Source organism: Salarias fasciatus, chromosome 12 (genome assembly GCF_902148845.1).
Source record: "Salarias fasciatus chromosome 12, fSalaFa1.1, whole genome shotgun sequence".
Lineage (NCBI taxonomy): Eukaryota > Metazoa > Chordata > Actinopteri > Blenniiformes > Blenniidae > Salarias > Salarias fasciatus.
In genome coordinates, this window is record NC_043756.1 from 31966820 (window position 1) to 31983159 (window position 16340).

At 47.3% G+C, this 16340-nt stretch overlaps 2 protein-coding genes across 8 annotated transcripts in view; one reads left to right on the forward strand and one right to left on the reverse strand.

The window, feature by feature from the left end:
- brd3b (bromodomain containing 3b) overlaps positions 1-12631 on the forward strand; it is a 19940-nt gene extending 7309 nt beyond the window's left edge. For 5 of the 7 annotated variants that reach the window (XM_030105819.1, XM_030105822.1, XM_030105820.1 and 2 more), the window contains 8 exons: positions 5904-6048; positions 6848-7017; positions 7146-7547; positions 8505-8633; positions 8719-8925; positions 9060-9292; positions 9374-9672; positions 10554-12631. In XM_030105819.1, the coding sequence (XP_029961679.1) occupies positions 5904-6048; positions 6848-7017; positions 7146-7547; positions 8505-8633; positions 8719-8925; positions 9060-9292; positions 9374-9672; positions 10554-10672 (1704 nt within the window). In that variant the 3' untranslated portion in view covers positions 10673-12631. Of the gene's footprint in view, positions 1-5903; positions 6049-6847; positions 7018-7145; positions 7548-8504; positions 8634-8718; positions 8926-9059; positions 9293-9373; positions 9673-10158; positions 10170-10553 lie in introns of all 7 variants that reach the window. The other 2 variants (XM_030105824.1, XM_030105825.1) reach the window with 2 other exon arrangements.
- Positions 12632-13426: 795 nt separating this feature from the next.
- Positions 13427-14547, reverse strand: brd3os (BRD3 opposite strand). The gene is made up of 2 exons (XM_030105835.1): positions 14362-14547; positions 13427-14025 (listed from the first exon to the last, which is right to left on the reverse strand). Exon 2 carries the CDS (start codon positions 13991-13993, stop codon positions 13685-13687), a length of 309 nt encoding a protein of 102 aa, XP_029961695.1. The 5' UTR covers positions 13994-14025; positions 14362-14547; the 3' UTR covers positions 13427-13684.
- Between the last annotated feature and the right edge of the window lie 1793 nt (positions 14548-16340).

A 16340-nucleotide genomic window follows, 5' to 3' on the forward strand; every position in this document is an offset into this window, starting at 1 on the left:
CATCCCCAACAAGGTACACACACACACACACACACTGCTACACCATCCCCAACAAGGTACACACACACACACACACTGCTACACCATCCCCAACAAGGTACACACACACACACTGCTACACCATCCCCAACAAGGTACACACACACACACACACACACACACACACACTGCTACACCATCCCCAACAAGGTACACACACACACACACACACACACACACACACACTGCTACACCATCCCCAACAAGGTACACACACACACACACACACACACACACACACACACACACACACACTGCTACACCACCCCCAACAAGGTACACACACACACACACACTGCTACACCATCCCCAACAAGGTACACACACACACACACTGCTCCACCATCCCCAACAAGGTACACACACACACACACACACACACACACACACTGCTACACCATCCCCAACAAGGTACACACACACACACACTGCTACACCATCCCCAACAAGGTACACACACACACACACACAGCTACACCATCCCCAACAAGGTACACACACACACACACACACACACTGCTACACCATCCCCAACAAGGTACACACACACACACACACACACACTGCTACACCATCCCCAACAAGGTACACACACACACACACTGCTACACCATCCCCAACAAGGTACACACACACACTGCTACACCATCCCCAACAAGGTACACACACACACTGCTACACCATCCCCAACAAGGTACACACACACACACACTGCTACACCATCCTCAACAAGGTACACACACACACACTGCTACACCATCCCCAACAAGGTACACACACACACACTGCTACACCATCCCCAACAAGGTACACACACACACACACACACTGCTACACCATCCCCAACAAGGTACACACACACACACACACACTGCTACACCATCCCCAACAAGGTACACACACACACACACTGCTACACCATCCCCAACAAGGTACACACACACACACACTGCTACACCATCCCCAACAAGGTACACACACACACACACTGCTACACCATCCCCAACAAGGTACACACACACACACACTGCTACACCATCCCCAACAAGGTACACACACACACACACACTGCTACACCATCCCCAACAAGGTACACACACACACACTGCTACACCATCCCCAACAAGGTACACACACACACACTGCTACACCATCCCCAACAAGGTACACACACACACACTGCTACACCATCCCCAACAAGGTACACACACACACACTGCTACACCATCCCCAACAAGGTACACACACACACACTGCTACACCATCCCCAACAAGGTACACACACACACACACACACACTGCTACACCATCCCCAACAAGGTACACACACACACTGCTACACCATCCCCAACAAGGTACACACACACACACACACACACACTGCTACACCATCCCCAACAAGGTACACACACACACACTGCTACACCATCCCCAACAAGGTACACACACACACACTGCTACACCATCCCCAACAAGGTACACACACACACACTGCTACACCATCCCCAACAAGGTACACACACACACACTGCTACACCATCCCCAACAAGGTGCTCTCACTGCTACACCCTTTATAACCGTGTCTCTCCCATTGACTGTATATAAAGATGGGCGGAGCTAACACGGCATCCCCTATGGTGTTCTGAATTCCTGGTTTGAAGCCTCCAGTAGGTGGTCTCCATATTGAACACAGTAAACCAGTTGTGCCGTATTGGCCCAAATATAAGACAACTCTGATTATAGGTAGAATATTCATTACTCAGACTCAAAACCAATTTCTATGAAAACGGTGAAAAAACCAGACGATTAATGGCAAGACAGTTAAAACAGCTAGATTCAAATTATATTATCACGGCAATTAAAAAAGATGACAAATTTTTCACCTCAGCAAATAAAATCAATGAAGTTTTCAAAAACTTCTTTGAAGATTTATATACGTCCACTTGTACTGCCAGTGATACAGACTTAAACTCATCCTTCCAGGGGGTGGCGCTACCACAGCTGTCCCCAGAAGAAAAAAAAATGGTTGGATGATCCTATAACAGAAGCCGAAGTTAGAATGGCAATTAAAGGTATGAGAAGTGGGAAATCACCAGGGATTGATGGTTTCCCAGTAGAATATTACAAAAGATATGCGGATACTCTTTGCCCATTTCTTACGGCGGTTCTCCAAGAAGCATTTGAATATGGCTCACTTCCAGAGAGTTTTAATGAGGCCATTATATCACTAATACCCAAAAAAGATAAAGATACTGCAGACCCATAAGCCTAATAAATGTGGATTGCAAAATATTATCTAAGACATTAGCATTAAGACTAGATAAGGTTTTACCTAAAATCATTCACAAAGATCAAGTAGAATTAATTAAAAATAGATCTTCTGCCAATAACATGAGGCGACTGTCACATTTGATTTGGATGAATAGAACTAGCCCCCACCCTATTTCAGCTATATCAGTTGATGCCCAAAAAGCATTTGATAGGGTGGAATGGCCTTTCTTATTTATAATTCTTTCAAAATGTGGATTTGGTAAAAATTTCTGCCGATGGATCAAAGTTTTATATTCAAACCCGAAGGCCGCGGTCTCGACTCATGGGATAATATCTTCATTTTTTAGTATAACGAGGTCGACTCGACAAGGGTGTAGCTTAAGCCCTTTGTTGTTCACTATTTTCTTAAAACTATTAGCTACAAGGATCAGCACTGAATCAAGAATGAAGGGAGTTAGGGGAGGTGGCAGGGAACATAAATCATTTCTTTATGCAGACGACATTTTGATCTTGAGCCGAGATCCAGACACCTCTTTACCAGTTTTATGAGAAATGATTCAGTCATATTCCAAGATCTCTGGTTATTGTATAAATTGGCATAAATCAGATGTAATGTCGGTATCCCAAACCTGAAAAGAAATTATTACAAGTAATATGGAAAAAGCACTAGATAAAATCAAAGTAAGTTTGAATAATTGGAAAAAATTAGACTTGTCACTATGGGGTAAGGTTAATATGATAAAAATGGTGGTAGCGCCTCAAATAAATTATTTAACAGGGATGATACTCATATGTATTCCAAAGCAACTTCTAATGAGATTTGAGAAAATGATTAAAGAATTTCTCTGGGACGGGAAAAAACCTCGGATCTGTATAGATAAATTATGTGAATCGAAGGGGGGGGTGTTATCATTACCAGACATCAAACATTATAGTGTGGCTTTTGAGTTATCCAAACTTACACACCACTGGAGGAAGCTGATACTGATCTAGACTGGGTTCTTCTAGAGCCAGAACTCACCTCGCTGTTTAAACCTGTTGAAGTTCTCGGACAAATGGTTAATCATGAGAAAAAGGAGATGATCAACCCTATCTTAAAACATTCGAAAATGGTTTGGCAAGAGGTGCATAAGAGATGTAAAATTTCTCAGTGTGCTCAAAAATATGCACCTATCTGGTGTAATCCAAAGATAAAAATAGACAGGCAGACTATCTACTGGGCTCAATGGTTGAGAAAAGGTATAAGAATAATAGAGGATGTGTTTGAAAATGGTAGCTTTCTTTCATTTAACAGACTCAGAGAAAAATTTAATTTAGAAGGCAGAGACCAATTTTGGAAGTACCTTCAAATTAGACATTGTCTCAAAGAGTCTGTCTCTGTTAATTTGGATACAAATATAATTGAGTGCTACATGCAGCTACTAAGATACATCACAAAGCATCAAAATGGTATGAGATGTGTCCTTGGACAAATAGTAAGGGCTGTAACAATCTTAAGAAGATATGGGAAAAAGATCTGTCGTGTAAAATTGAAGAAAAAACATGGGAGGAGATCATCTCCAACACTGAGGAATACATAAGAGAGGCTAGAGGTAAATTAATTCAGTATAAAATAATTCATAGATATTACTTTACCCCCTTCAAGACTTAATAGAATGGGCTTACTCAACAATGATTTATGTTGGAAATGTGAAAGAGAAAGTTCCAGGATTACTATGGCAGGATTAAATATTACTGCAGGATTAAATAAAAAATGTTATTCCTTTTCTGAAAATCTGAGGCTATGACTCAGTGAATAAGCAACAATTGAGTATCCTCAAAGGTTCAATAACTGCATTAATGATGTAACTAACTTTATAACCATCAAATTCAAGTTCTATTCAACTTCATGAGCATCAATAATTCAGTCTAATATATCTGGGCCGCTTGGCAGTTGTTTGTTGACTCGGCTGCGTTGAACCATCGGTTTAAAGTTGGCATCAAAACTTCGCCTCTGCTGTTTGCTCACTTGTCCAGAGTTCAAGCTCCTTCGTTCCAGATGGTCACGCTCCTCCACTTTTCATCAGATTACTGTGACACTTCACTCGCTTTCTGGTCACCGGTACTTTGGCTCCATCTAGCGGCGCCAATGTGTAACGACAATCTAGTCCTCGATTATAGTACGACCCCATTTTGTAGAATACAGTTTCTGAAAAAAATACCGTCTTATTTTTGGGCCAATATGGTAAATATGAGTGGTCAAGTCTGTCACATGACTGCTTTACCTGTACAGATGAGGAGCTGTGATTGGCTGATTTAACATCTTCATATTCACTATGAGCTTTGAACTGAGGTCAGCCATGACAGAGTCAGCAGGTGTCTGTTGCCATGGAGACCAGCCACACTTAGCAGGTGTCTGTTGCCACGGAAACCAGCTGCACTCAGCAGGTGTGTCTGTTGCCATGGAGACCAGCTGCATTCAGCAGCCATGACAGTGAATCAGCAGTTTTTCATCCAGTTTGTTTGGTTGAACAAAAGTCGTTTCTCCAGAACCGAGAGGTGAAATTGAAAACATTTTTTTCACTGTGAGTGTCGGAAGCCTTTCATGGATTCATGCTGAGATTTTCCTTTCTGTAGGATCATCCATGTAGCCACAGTGAGTTTGTAAAAATGTGTGAACTTTTGGATTTCAGTGAGAAAGTCTATCTCCAAAATGCGGATGAGAAAATTCTACTCTCTCCTCAAACAAATCAAATTAAATTAAGAGTCTTGCAATCTGCCGCTGTTCCACTGTGGCCTTCTCCAGTACACCCCCATTATAAAGTCCAAAAAGGGCTGAAAATCTTACCAAACTTTTAAAGCTCACAATTTATTTGGTATAAGGTATTGAAAAGAGATTTTCACATCTGGATAGAGGACAAAAATGGCAACATTTTGATATTTTAATGACGTCTCCATTTGAAAGTATGGCGAGGCACAGTGAACTCGTTTGGGGATGATTTTTTTTCATTTTTTTCAGTTGGCTCATCTGGTGCAATGGGCAAAAAATGCCTGGTTTTTGGGAATTTTCTCAGAGTTTTAACGCAACACAGAGAAAGGTCATAACAGTTTCCCGGATTTTTTTTAACGTTTTGATGTGCTTTTTATGGTGCTGCTCCAAATGGTGCGAGACTGGTTATCTGGCAGAATTTTCACGTCAGAATAATGATAAAACGTCGACCCCGGACGAGGCCCGACTTGTACAGTCATCTGTGCACCGTGCCAGGAGCAGGCACAAAGAAGCAAATCAACACATGACTGATGTGAAAATGGGAATCTGGTCAAAATGGTGCTGTTGTGGAAACTAGTGATAGAGACCAAAACGTTTTGAAACCATTCTTGAATATATCTATTTAACTCTGAAATTCACCATTTTTGGACGAGTTTCAATGGGACTCGAGCTCTTTTTGAAACCAACATCACCACCCCCACTGGAATACTCTGGAATTACAGCTTGTTTGCACTTCCGTGTTGGCTTCATTTTTCACCGGCAGCGGTTGCTGCCCGGTCTTTCCATGTCTCACCATATTTCTCTGCGCCTCACCATGTCCCCCCGTGTCTCATCGTGTCTCCAGCCCACAGACGACATCGTCCTCATGGCTCAGGCTCTGGAGAAGATCTTCCTTCAAAAAGTTGCTCAGATGCCTCAAGAAGAAGTTGCTCTGCTTCCTCCAGCTCCCAAAGGCAAGAACAAGAGCAAGCAGCCTGCTGCTACCACAGGTACTGCTACTTCAGATAAATACTTCTGCTGCTAGTGCCAACTCTGCCGCTGCTGCTGACTCAGCTGCAGCTGTTGCTAACTTTGCTACTGCTAACTGGACTTGCAATTTTGCTGCTGCTGCCACTGATACTTCTGATGCTTACTCTGCATCTACTTCTACTGCTGCTGCTTGTACTGCTAACTTTGCTACTGCTTATTCTGCTGTTGCCTACTGTTTGACAGATTTAGGCCTGTTGATCCTTTCTACGTTGCGTGTTCACATAACGCTTTGGACCTGTGCGAACTGTGGTCGTGCACTTGATTCCATATGTACAGCATTCGAAGTTCTTGTGCACATTGGTCTCTGTTGGCAAAAAAGCTGTACTCACAAGCAGTCATAATCCAAATAGCATCTCAACAGAAATAAGTTGAACTCCTTTATTTGATCATTTTGGCTGAAAAAGACAACAGGAAATGCAGTGTTAGCAATGTGTTCAGTCCGTGGAATGTCGCACATGATGATTAAAGACTTTTTTTTACATGGTACGTTCCAACGCAGATCACGGGGAAGCAGAAGGCATGAATGGGCCTCTACTCTGCTGTTTCTCTTGCTGCTGCTTCTGCTTACTCTGCTACTACTGCAGCTTTTACTACTTCTGCCGCTACTTCTTCTGCTGTTCTCGTGCTGTTCCTGCTACTTATGCTGTTACTGCAACTTCTCTTGCTACTGCTGCAGGCAGTATTAGAACTCCTGGAACTGCAGTAACAGTTCTGCAGTAACAGAGCTGCAGTACTCAGATTACTCTGTTTCCTCCTCAGTGAGCCAGCAGGCAGAGTCCTCAGCCTCCCCTCCCCCCTCCTACCCCTCCCCCTCCCCCTCTCAGACGCCTGTCATTTCCACCACGCCCACACCACTCCAGGCCACGCCCCCTGTTTCTGCACCACCGCCCCCTGCAGCCATGATGCCGTCGGCACAGCCTGTAGTAAAGGTAACAGCTGTTTAATGTGGCGTGACCGTGACGACCACATTACAAGGAAATGCAGCAAGTAGAAGGTAACACCACCTCATTCAGAATATCTCTGTGTGTGTGTGTGTGTGTGTGTGTGTGTGGAGCAGAAGAAAGGAGTGAAGAGGAAAGCCGATACCACTACTCCTACCACGTCGGCCATCTCCGCCGGCCGCGCAGACTCCCCATCTGCCCAGGACACCAAACCGGTCAAGCTGGCCTCGTCCCGTCGGGAGGCAGCCGCCCGCCCCGCCAAGACCCGGCGGGAGACGGGGGAGGAGGTCGCAGGTGGCGAGGTGGGGGGCGGGGGAGGGGCCGGAGTGGGCGGCAGGAAAGGGAGTGGTAAGCTGGGTGAGCAGATGAAGCACTGCGACGCCATCTTGAAGGAGATGCTGTCGAAGAAGCATGCCGCCTACGCCTGGCCATTCTACAAGCCGGTGGACGCCGAGGCGCTGGAGTTGCACGACTACCACGACATCATCAAGCACCCCATGGACCTCAGCACTGTCCGGGTAATCCCCCAGATTACACTCCCAACCAGTCCATCACTCACCTGAGACCTAGAACCCGATACCTGACCCTGATCCCTAATCTCTACCCGACACCTATCCCTGGCCCCTAATCTCAAGTTGACCCTGACCCCTAGTCTTTATCCAAAACCTGACCTTGACTCCTAAACACTACTTGACACCTGACCCTAATCTGTAACCCCCTTTTGACCCTTGACCCATACTCCTAATGTAAGTGTCTGAATCCAGCTATTCCATTGAGTTCCTGGGTGGTCCAGTGGAAGGGTTGGGGATTCGGTGTCTTGCTGAAGGACACATTAATAAGTGAACATTGGGAGATGGAGATTCAAACCAACAACTTTCCAACTGCAAAACAACCCACTCTACCAAGCGAGCCACGCTCGCCCATTGAAAACTATGATCCAAGTGGGACTGATGAGCAGTGACGTGAACATGCTGCAGTGGTTCCTCTGCTCAGTGTTAGAACATGCTGCAGTGGTTCTCCTCAGTGTTAGAACATGCTGCAGTGGTTCTCCTCAGTGTTGGAACATGCTGCAGTGGTTCCTCTCCTCAGCGTTAGAACATGCTGCAGTGGTTCCTCTGCTCAGTGTTAGAACATGCTGCAGTGGTTCTCCTCAGTGTTAGAACATGCTGCAGTGGTTCCTCTCCTCAGCGTTAGAACATGCTGCAGTGGTTCCTCTGCTCAGTGTTGGAACATGCTGCAGTGGTTCCTCTCCTCAGCGTTAGAACATGCTGCAGTGGTTCCTCTCCTCAGTGTTAGAACATGCTGCAGTGGTTCCTCTGCTCAGTGTTAGAACATGCTGCAGTGGTTCTCCTCAGTGTTAGAACATGCTGCAGTGGTTCCTCTCCTCAGCGTTAGAACATGCTGCAGTGGTTCCTCTCCTCAGTGTTAGAACATGCTGCAGTGGTTCTTCTTCTCATGTTTTGTTCTTTTCACAGAAAAAGATGGACAAAGGAGAGTACAGTGACCCTCAGAGCTTCTCCATTGATGTCAGGTTAATGTTCTCCAACTGCTACAAATACAACCCTCCGGACCATGAGGTGGTGGCCATGGCCCGCAAGCTGCAGGTGTGAGACTCCTCCGGAACCTCACGCTGGTTGAAGCTCCGCCCCCGGTGTCTCCGCCCTCTAACCCACCTCTTTGTGTCCTCAGGATGTGTTTGAGATGCGTTTTGCTAAAATCCCAGATGAGGGCCTGGAGGCGTCGGTTCCCTCCACGACGCCGCTGGTTAGTAAAAGCACCGCCTCCTCCGACAGCAGCAACAACTCCTCCTCCGACGAATCGTCCGACTCTGAGGAGGAGCGGGCCACGCGGCTGGCCGAGCTTCAGGAGCAGGTTGGTGCTGCCGACCAATCACAGGTCAAGAACGTCCTGATTTCTTCTTTTTCAACATTATTTGCACATTCAGTCGCTTTGCTCCGCGATGTAAATGTGGCGGAGGAGGCGCCGCGGCGTGCCGACGGTTGGAGTTGACCATGAGTGTGTCCCTCCAGCTGAAGGCGGTGCACGAGCAGCTGGCTGTCCTCTCCCAGGCTCCTGTCAGCAAGCCAAAGAAGAAGAAAGAGAAGAAAGACAAGGAGAAGAAGAAAGATAAGGACAAAGACAAGGTCAATAAAGGAAAGATAGAAGAAGAGAAGAAGCCCAAGGCTGCTGCTCAGCAGCCCAAACCAGCCAATCAGAAGAAGGCACCTGCCAGAAAAGCCAACAGCACGGTGACGGCCACCAGGTAAGGCGTGGTCTCCACTGGGGTGTGCCTCACCACCGCTTTCTGCCCTCACGAGGACATCGCCACTGTCTCTGTTTCCAGGCAACCCAAGAAAGGCAGCAAGACATTGGGCGGCGGGTCGGCCAACGGAGACGACGGTGAGGAGTCTTCGCTGCCGATGTCCTACGACGAAAAGCGGCAGTTGAGTTTGGACATCAACCGATTGCCGGGCGAGAAGCTGGGCCGTGTGGTCCACATCATCCAGTCAAGAGAGCCGTCGCTCAGAGACTCCAACCCAGATGAAATCGAGATCGACTTCGAGACCCTGAAACCCTCTACGCTCCGAGAGCTGGAACGCTACGTCAAGTCCTGCCTGCAAAAGAAGCAGAGGAAGCTACTGCGTGAGTACCACCCCATGAACTGTTAGCAAAACAACAGAGGAAGCTACTGCGTGAGTACCACCCCATGAACTGTTAGCAAAACAACAGAGGAAGCTACTGCGTGAGTACCACCCCATGAACTGTTAGCAAAGCAACAGAGGAAGCTACTGCGTGAGTACCACCCCATGAACTGTTAGCAAAACAACAGAGGAAGCTACTGCGTGAGTACCGCCCCATGAACTGTTAGCAAAACAACAGAGGAAGCTACTGCGTGAGTACCGCCCCATGAACTGTTAGCAAAACAACAGAGGAAGCTACTGCGTGAGTACCGCCCCAAGAACTGTTAGCAAAACAACAGAGGAAGCTACTGCATGAGTACTGCCCCATGAACTGTTAGCAAAACAACAGAGGAAGCTACTGCGTGAGTACCGCCCCATGAACTGTTAGCAAAACAGAGGAAGCTACTGCGTGAGTACCGCCCCAAGAACTGTTAGCAAAACAACAGAGGAAGCTACTGCGTGAGTACCGCCTCATGAACTGTTAGCAAAGCAACAGAGGAAGCTACTGCGTGAGTACCGCCTCATGAACTGTCAGAAAAACACCAACAGCTGACAAGAGGCCAGGCCAACGCCTCAGCGGACTGTCCACTCTGCTGAGCGAGCTCCTCAGGGACGAGTCCCCAAGTGTTAGCATGTTTAATTAGGACTAGCATGTTCTGGATCCTGTTGGGTAGAACTTGTCCCAGACTCTTTGGTCAACTTCAGACCTGTCCACACACCCCAGAAATGTTCCTGAATCTGTGCGCTGGTGTGTCTGTGAAGCGCATTAGTCAAGGCTGTTCTGTCGATGACCTATGACCTGTGACATCATGGCGCTAACTCCTTCCCCTTTCTTCTTTCTAGAGAAGGCAGCCGGAAGTGGACCCTCAGGAGGCGGGGCTAGTCGTTTGAGTGGCAGCTCCTCTTCCTCTTCTGATGACAGCTCCTCGACAGGAACCTCCTCTTCCTCCGACACAGACTGAACACACACACACACACACACACACACACACACACACACACACACACACACACACACACACACACTCCTACAATTATCAACTCCACATATGCAGACACAGAACATACACTCATGTAAACTTCCCTCCTGAACCCACACACACACACACACACACACACGCACACACACACACACACACACACTCAGACTTGGAGACTGTATGTAAATAGGCTGACCTGTTTTTTAGCTCCTAGTGTTGTTTTGTTTAATTTTCCTGGAGAATGGAGCAGGAGGAGGAAGCAGGGACGTCAGCTTCCAGCTGCTCCACCTGCTGCCAGACGAGATTGAGTGCGTCCTGCGGGTGGATTGTGTGTGTGTGTGTGTGGATTGGCGGAGACGTGGAACCAGGATCAGGAACTAGCTGCTGTCAGTCCACCACTCGAACCAGATCTGGACTCGGCGGGTCACCACTACTCCTCCTCGTGCCAAGCCGGCAATGACCCCGAAGCTCTGAAAACATTCCAGAAACATCTGCAGAGCATCATGGGAAAAGAGGGGCAGGAGGATATTTGTGGGATGAAAGCGAGATGGGAGACTGCCTGCTCATGTGTGAAAGAGGCGGTCCATGTTGGAGGACATGATGAGCTGCAGGACGAGGACAGACTGGGTGCAGAGAGACCCGGTCCTCTGTCCTCCCTCTAGCTGCTCATCAAGTCTCCTCCAAACAAACTCAACATCTGAAAGAGGGGACGTCACAGCCGAGAGACGAGAGCAGGACGGGAAGACCAAGGCGGATACCAAGGATACCAAGGCGATGGGTCACTAGGTCACTTCCTGATGGAGTTTGGAGGGCTCTGGAAGAAACTGTCACGATGCCACACAGTTGAACGCAGGTACACAGTGACCAATCAGACAGCAGCATTTGCTCGGTGAGGCGCTCTGATTGGTCAACTCTCTGCACCTCGTCTTTCTCTGCCTTAGTGGGTCCCTGCTGAGAGACTCGTCCCCCCTGCCCTGTGTCCCTCGGGGTCAAGGGTGGTCCAGCCCCCCCTCCACTGGTTCTGTTTGCAGAGGGAAACAAACTTTTTTTTTTTTACACTACATTTCCTTTCTGATTCTTTGATTTGTCAGGTTGTGTGATGAACTTGTTTGTGTCTTCTAAAGCTCTCGATATAAAGAAGTCTTTGTACCGCTGTCCTGTTAGTCCCTCCCATCCTCTCCAAATCAACCCACGCCTGGCGACGCCTCAGTTACGACCTGGACTCACCGTGACGCAGCAGACCACCGCTCTGCTCCCTCCTCCAGATGTTTCTCATTGTATTTATTCACTGCGCCGGCGCCCGGAGCTCCTCGTCCGTAAAACGTTCCCGAGCGGAGCTGCCCGGTGGGCGGAGCTGCCCCGCCCACACCGCTCTAACGGGTTCCCTGCATTACCATTTGAAAGGTGACAGTCGTCCGTCTCTGTAGCCCGGCTTCGGCGGCCTGCTTTCGCCATGAGTGAGGACGAGTCTCCAGTTGCGGACGTGTGTGGTGCGTCCACTGGGACTTCTGATTGGATGACAGTTTGTGGAGCACCAATCCGATGCTTGCGGCTGACTTCACGCCATGTCATCAAGGAAACATTCGGGGACGTTTTACTAACAGGCCAACAGACAGCTCGCTGCCACAGTTACCCCATTTGTTTTTAGTTGGTCGAACTTTGATGCTAATAGTTAATTTTTGTATTTTAATAAGAAAAAGGAAAAAAGTGATTTTCTGTATTTGCATGCACTCCGGCCGTACGTCTGTTCTTTCTTCCGTATGTTTGAGCACTGTATAGTAGCTGTATAGTAGCCGTCTGAGGTGGAGGTAGAGTTAGACGCAGAGAGACCGAGAGGACGATGCCACGACAACACGACCAGTCGACCATTTGATGTAATTACTGATATGGGATCCTTATTTTCTGAGTTCATTTGTTTTCATAAATAAACAGATAAACTGACTCGGTACCTCAACTCTTCTTTCCTGCAACACTTAATGCTTCACCAGTGACATGAGGACACGTACCAGACAGAACCCACGAGGACAGGGGTGTCCAAAGTCAGTCCTGGACGGCCATGTCTCCCTGCTTCAACACAGCTGATTGCAATGATCAGGCTTTCTGCTGCGCTTGGCCCTGAACCTCCATGAGCTGCAGGTGTGTTGAAGCAGAGAGCAGGGAGAACATGCAGAATGTTGACCCTCCAGGACCGGCTTTGGACACCCAGCCCAGATGCTGTGACTAGCAAGCAATGTGTTGATTTTTTTTTTTTTCTTAACCATTGTCCACACAGACTGGGGGGGGGGGGGGGGGCAAAAACAACAACAACATTGATTTAGAGTAGAAATGATTCATGAATCCCCGGGGAAATTCTTCAGGGAACGGCTCAAAGGAATGCCATTTCCTCTTCAGGAACCGCTAATTTACAGAGTACTTTTTACACGGGTAACTGACTCAGCATTCAGTGGCGTTTAGAGTCAACGATCATTTTAACTTGTTGGAATATGTGGTGTGGCGATGGGAATGTAGGAAATGTTGAACCCAGCATGAGCATTAGCGTGTATCCAGGCTGAGAGCTGTCAGCATGTTGGTAGATTATCTCCGTTATCCAGATAATAGAGCATCTTCCTCCTGTGACATGCAGATTACACAGCATCTTTGTCCAGTAACATCAAGATTAAAGAGGAGCTCCCTTAAACTGACTGATGGAACTTTAATCATCGGACTGCTTAATGCCGACAGCACAATAATGCAGACATGAGCTTTATTCAAGAAGTCCTCCAGTTTAACATTCAGCTCTGGGTTGATGATCACCTGATGAAAGGTCTCACAGAACCGGAACACATTTAGTTGGCGGAAAATAATCCAAGAACCAAACAGAAGACATGAGAACAGAAACATCAGTTTGTGTCCTGAACATGTCCTGTTTTTACTTTGCAGCTGGTTCCACTGAAGTTCTCTCGAGCCTCCATAATCCAGATCGGACAAGCAGAACAGGAAGTCTCTGTTCAGGATTTACATGAGGCGGCAGATCCTTGAGCGGGCCTGGACCTCCTGCAGAGCCCTCTGGTCCCGGACCAGCACGGCCTGGTTCCCGTAGCTGCTGTACCAGGCGGACTGGCTGCGGCTCAGGTAGGTGGCGGGCGGCGCCACCTGCAGCTGCTGCTGCTGCCACACCAGCAGCGACGTGTCGCGGTACCGCAGCCCACAGAACGCCTCCGACAGCGCCTTCTGAGCCAGGGGGGGACGGCCAGGAGCTGGACCGGTACCGGCAGCCGCCTCACTCTCCGACATCCTGCAGGTCTGAGAGGACCATAACGTCATGGAGCAGTCCAGACCCGCTGACGTCCAAACACCTGAAGAGGACAGATGGAACCGGAACCTGAGTCTTTTGGTCCCATTAGAACCACAAGAATAGCAGTCCACGTGAGGAAATCCACGAAGCCGCCACACGCACACGCACACGCACACACACACACACACACACACACACACACACACACACTACTACTACTACTACTACTACTACTACTACTACTACTACTACTACTGCACACACAGCCAGCTCCCCCTGCAGGTCACAAAAACACAACAAACCTTAAGTATTTATCAGATATCTGCTCTATTTGCTTTTTTTGTACCCCTCCGGAACCGGGACCGACAACAGATACCCGGTTCGGGTCTGGGCTCACCTTTGTGTCTCTCGCGGCCACCGTACCTCCGTCCATTCCTGTTATAACGGAGCTAACAGCTAGCAGCTCATAGATCCGAGCAGCGAGCTGGAGCTAATCCTAAAGTAATCCTGCTAACGCTAACGTGGTGACGTTTCTCTGGCAGATTAGCCGTTAGCACAATGGTTAGCATCATCGGCGCAGAGCTGTTGCCCATAGCAACAGCGTGTCCGCATTCCGATCCGGGTAGGAATAGATACGCTTGATTGAAGGTTCCGGTGTGCACTGTGGGGGGGGGGGGGGGGGCAAGTAAGTTCCACATTTATGTAGTTCACATGGTTTGTTTGTATACGTACCTTCAAATTGCAATAATCCGCTTTCATCAAATTTTATTCTTTATGAAAAATATAAAAGTGGCCAGGTGAGGGTGATTTTAGATTCAGCTTGATCAGGAAATTGATGAAGAACCTGAGTATTTAGTGTGGTTTTGATTGGAGTTCAGATCTGATCAGGTGGTTCAGTTGTGTAGTTTCACCTCTCCTGTTGTATTTTAGATTTATGTTGTATATAAAGTGTATTATTCGTGCCCTTTGATGGCAAGAAAACACAAGACGTGTATCTTCAGCCGAGTCGTTTATTCCGCCATCTTGAATCTCGTAACCCACTTCTGGTCCCAAATCTCGCGGGACTACACTTTTTTTTTTTTTAATTTTTTTTTATTAAGAAACTAAACAATACAGACAAACATAAAACATTTAAACAGACACACACCATTCACACGTCATTACAATCAAAGGTGTCAGCTCTACCGCCAGGGGAGCCATTATTAAACAAAATAACAGCGTTCATAGGAAAATAGAAAAAACAACTATAAGCTATCAGACAAGGGATTTACTGATCCATCAGATCGGTGCAGAATTTCTCCACTAGAGCCAGAGTCTTTACAGCCTTTAAGTTTTCAATGTTAGCAATGCATTTTATGTAAAGTTTTAGTTCTTCTAGAAAGTGGTTCCAGTTCGGTTTCTTCTCCGCCCGTTTCATTTTGTGGATGTGAAACCTTCCCAGCAGTATTATTAGCTGGTTAACAGGGTTGTTTCTTTATTTTGGTGGAAGTTGGTGTTGAACAGAATGTGGATCTCCTGGAGGCGGATGGTTCCTTTGGTTCTATTTGACAAAAAAACTCCAGCTTTAGCCCAGAAAATTTGACTGAAATTACATTGATAGAAAAGGTGTTGTATTGTTTCCATCTCCTTTGCACAAAAACAGCAGTTGTAGTCTATGTCTAACTTAAAGGGGCACAGTGCAGTTTTAAATATTAAATTATCAATTATTCACACCCACACACGTTTTCACCTTTGCCTGATGGGCAGCAAGAGCTATTTTTGCAAGATCGCAGTCGCTCCTATTGTCCTGTTCAGGGCACTGAAGGCTCAGCAATATGAGTGATTCGGTACGAATCGCTCTGAGCCTGACGTAATGCGCCTCCCGCTGGCCTGGTAATCCTAAGTTTCGCTTTGTCCGCCATTACTCCGCCAGACGCTTAGCAGCAACAACTGAGCAGTACTGAGGATGGAGCTTCCAGAAAGTAAGAACAGACCGGCTTCTAGCACTGCCACAGCTCCAGCACAGACCCACCAGGCAGAAGAAACTTACATTTTACTCGAGCGCTGCTAAAAGAGCGAGGAAGGAGTTCCCCTCTTCTGTGCACGTACATGGGCACAAGCCACAGACATGAGCTTTTCACTAAGCTACAGTTACGCCTAAGGCCTGCAGGGGACGCTGTTTCGCATAAAACGAGCAAACTGCTGTGCTCCTTTAAATCTTTGAAATGTTTTTTTGGCTGGATAAATATTATGAAGGATTTTAAAGGATATTTCTTTGATTTTATTATTGATGCAGAACTCCTCTCCCACCAGCCAGGCCTGGTTGCAGTCTATTTCACCATATATGGAGCTCCAGCAGGATGCTGCTGCAGGTCGACCTGTGGGTTGAATATTATT

Excerpts from the sequence above, each read along its gene's own strand:
- brd3os (XM_030105835.1), bottom strand. The coding sequence starts at position 13,993 with ATGACGTTATGGTCCTCTCAGACCTGCAGGATGTCGGAGAGTGAGGCG.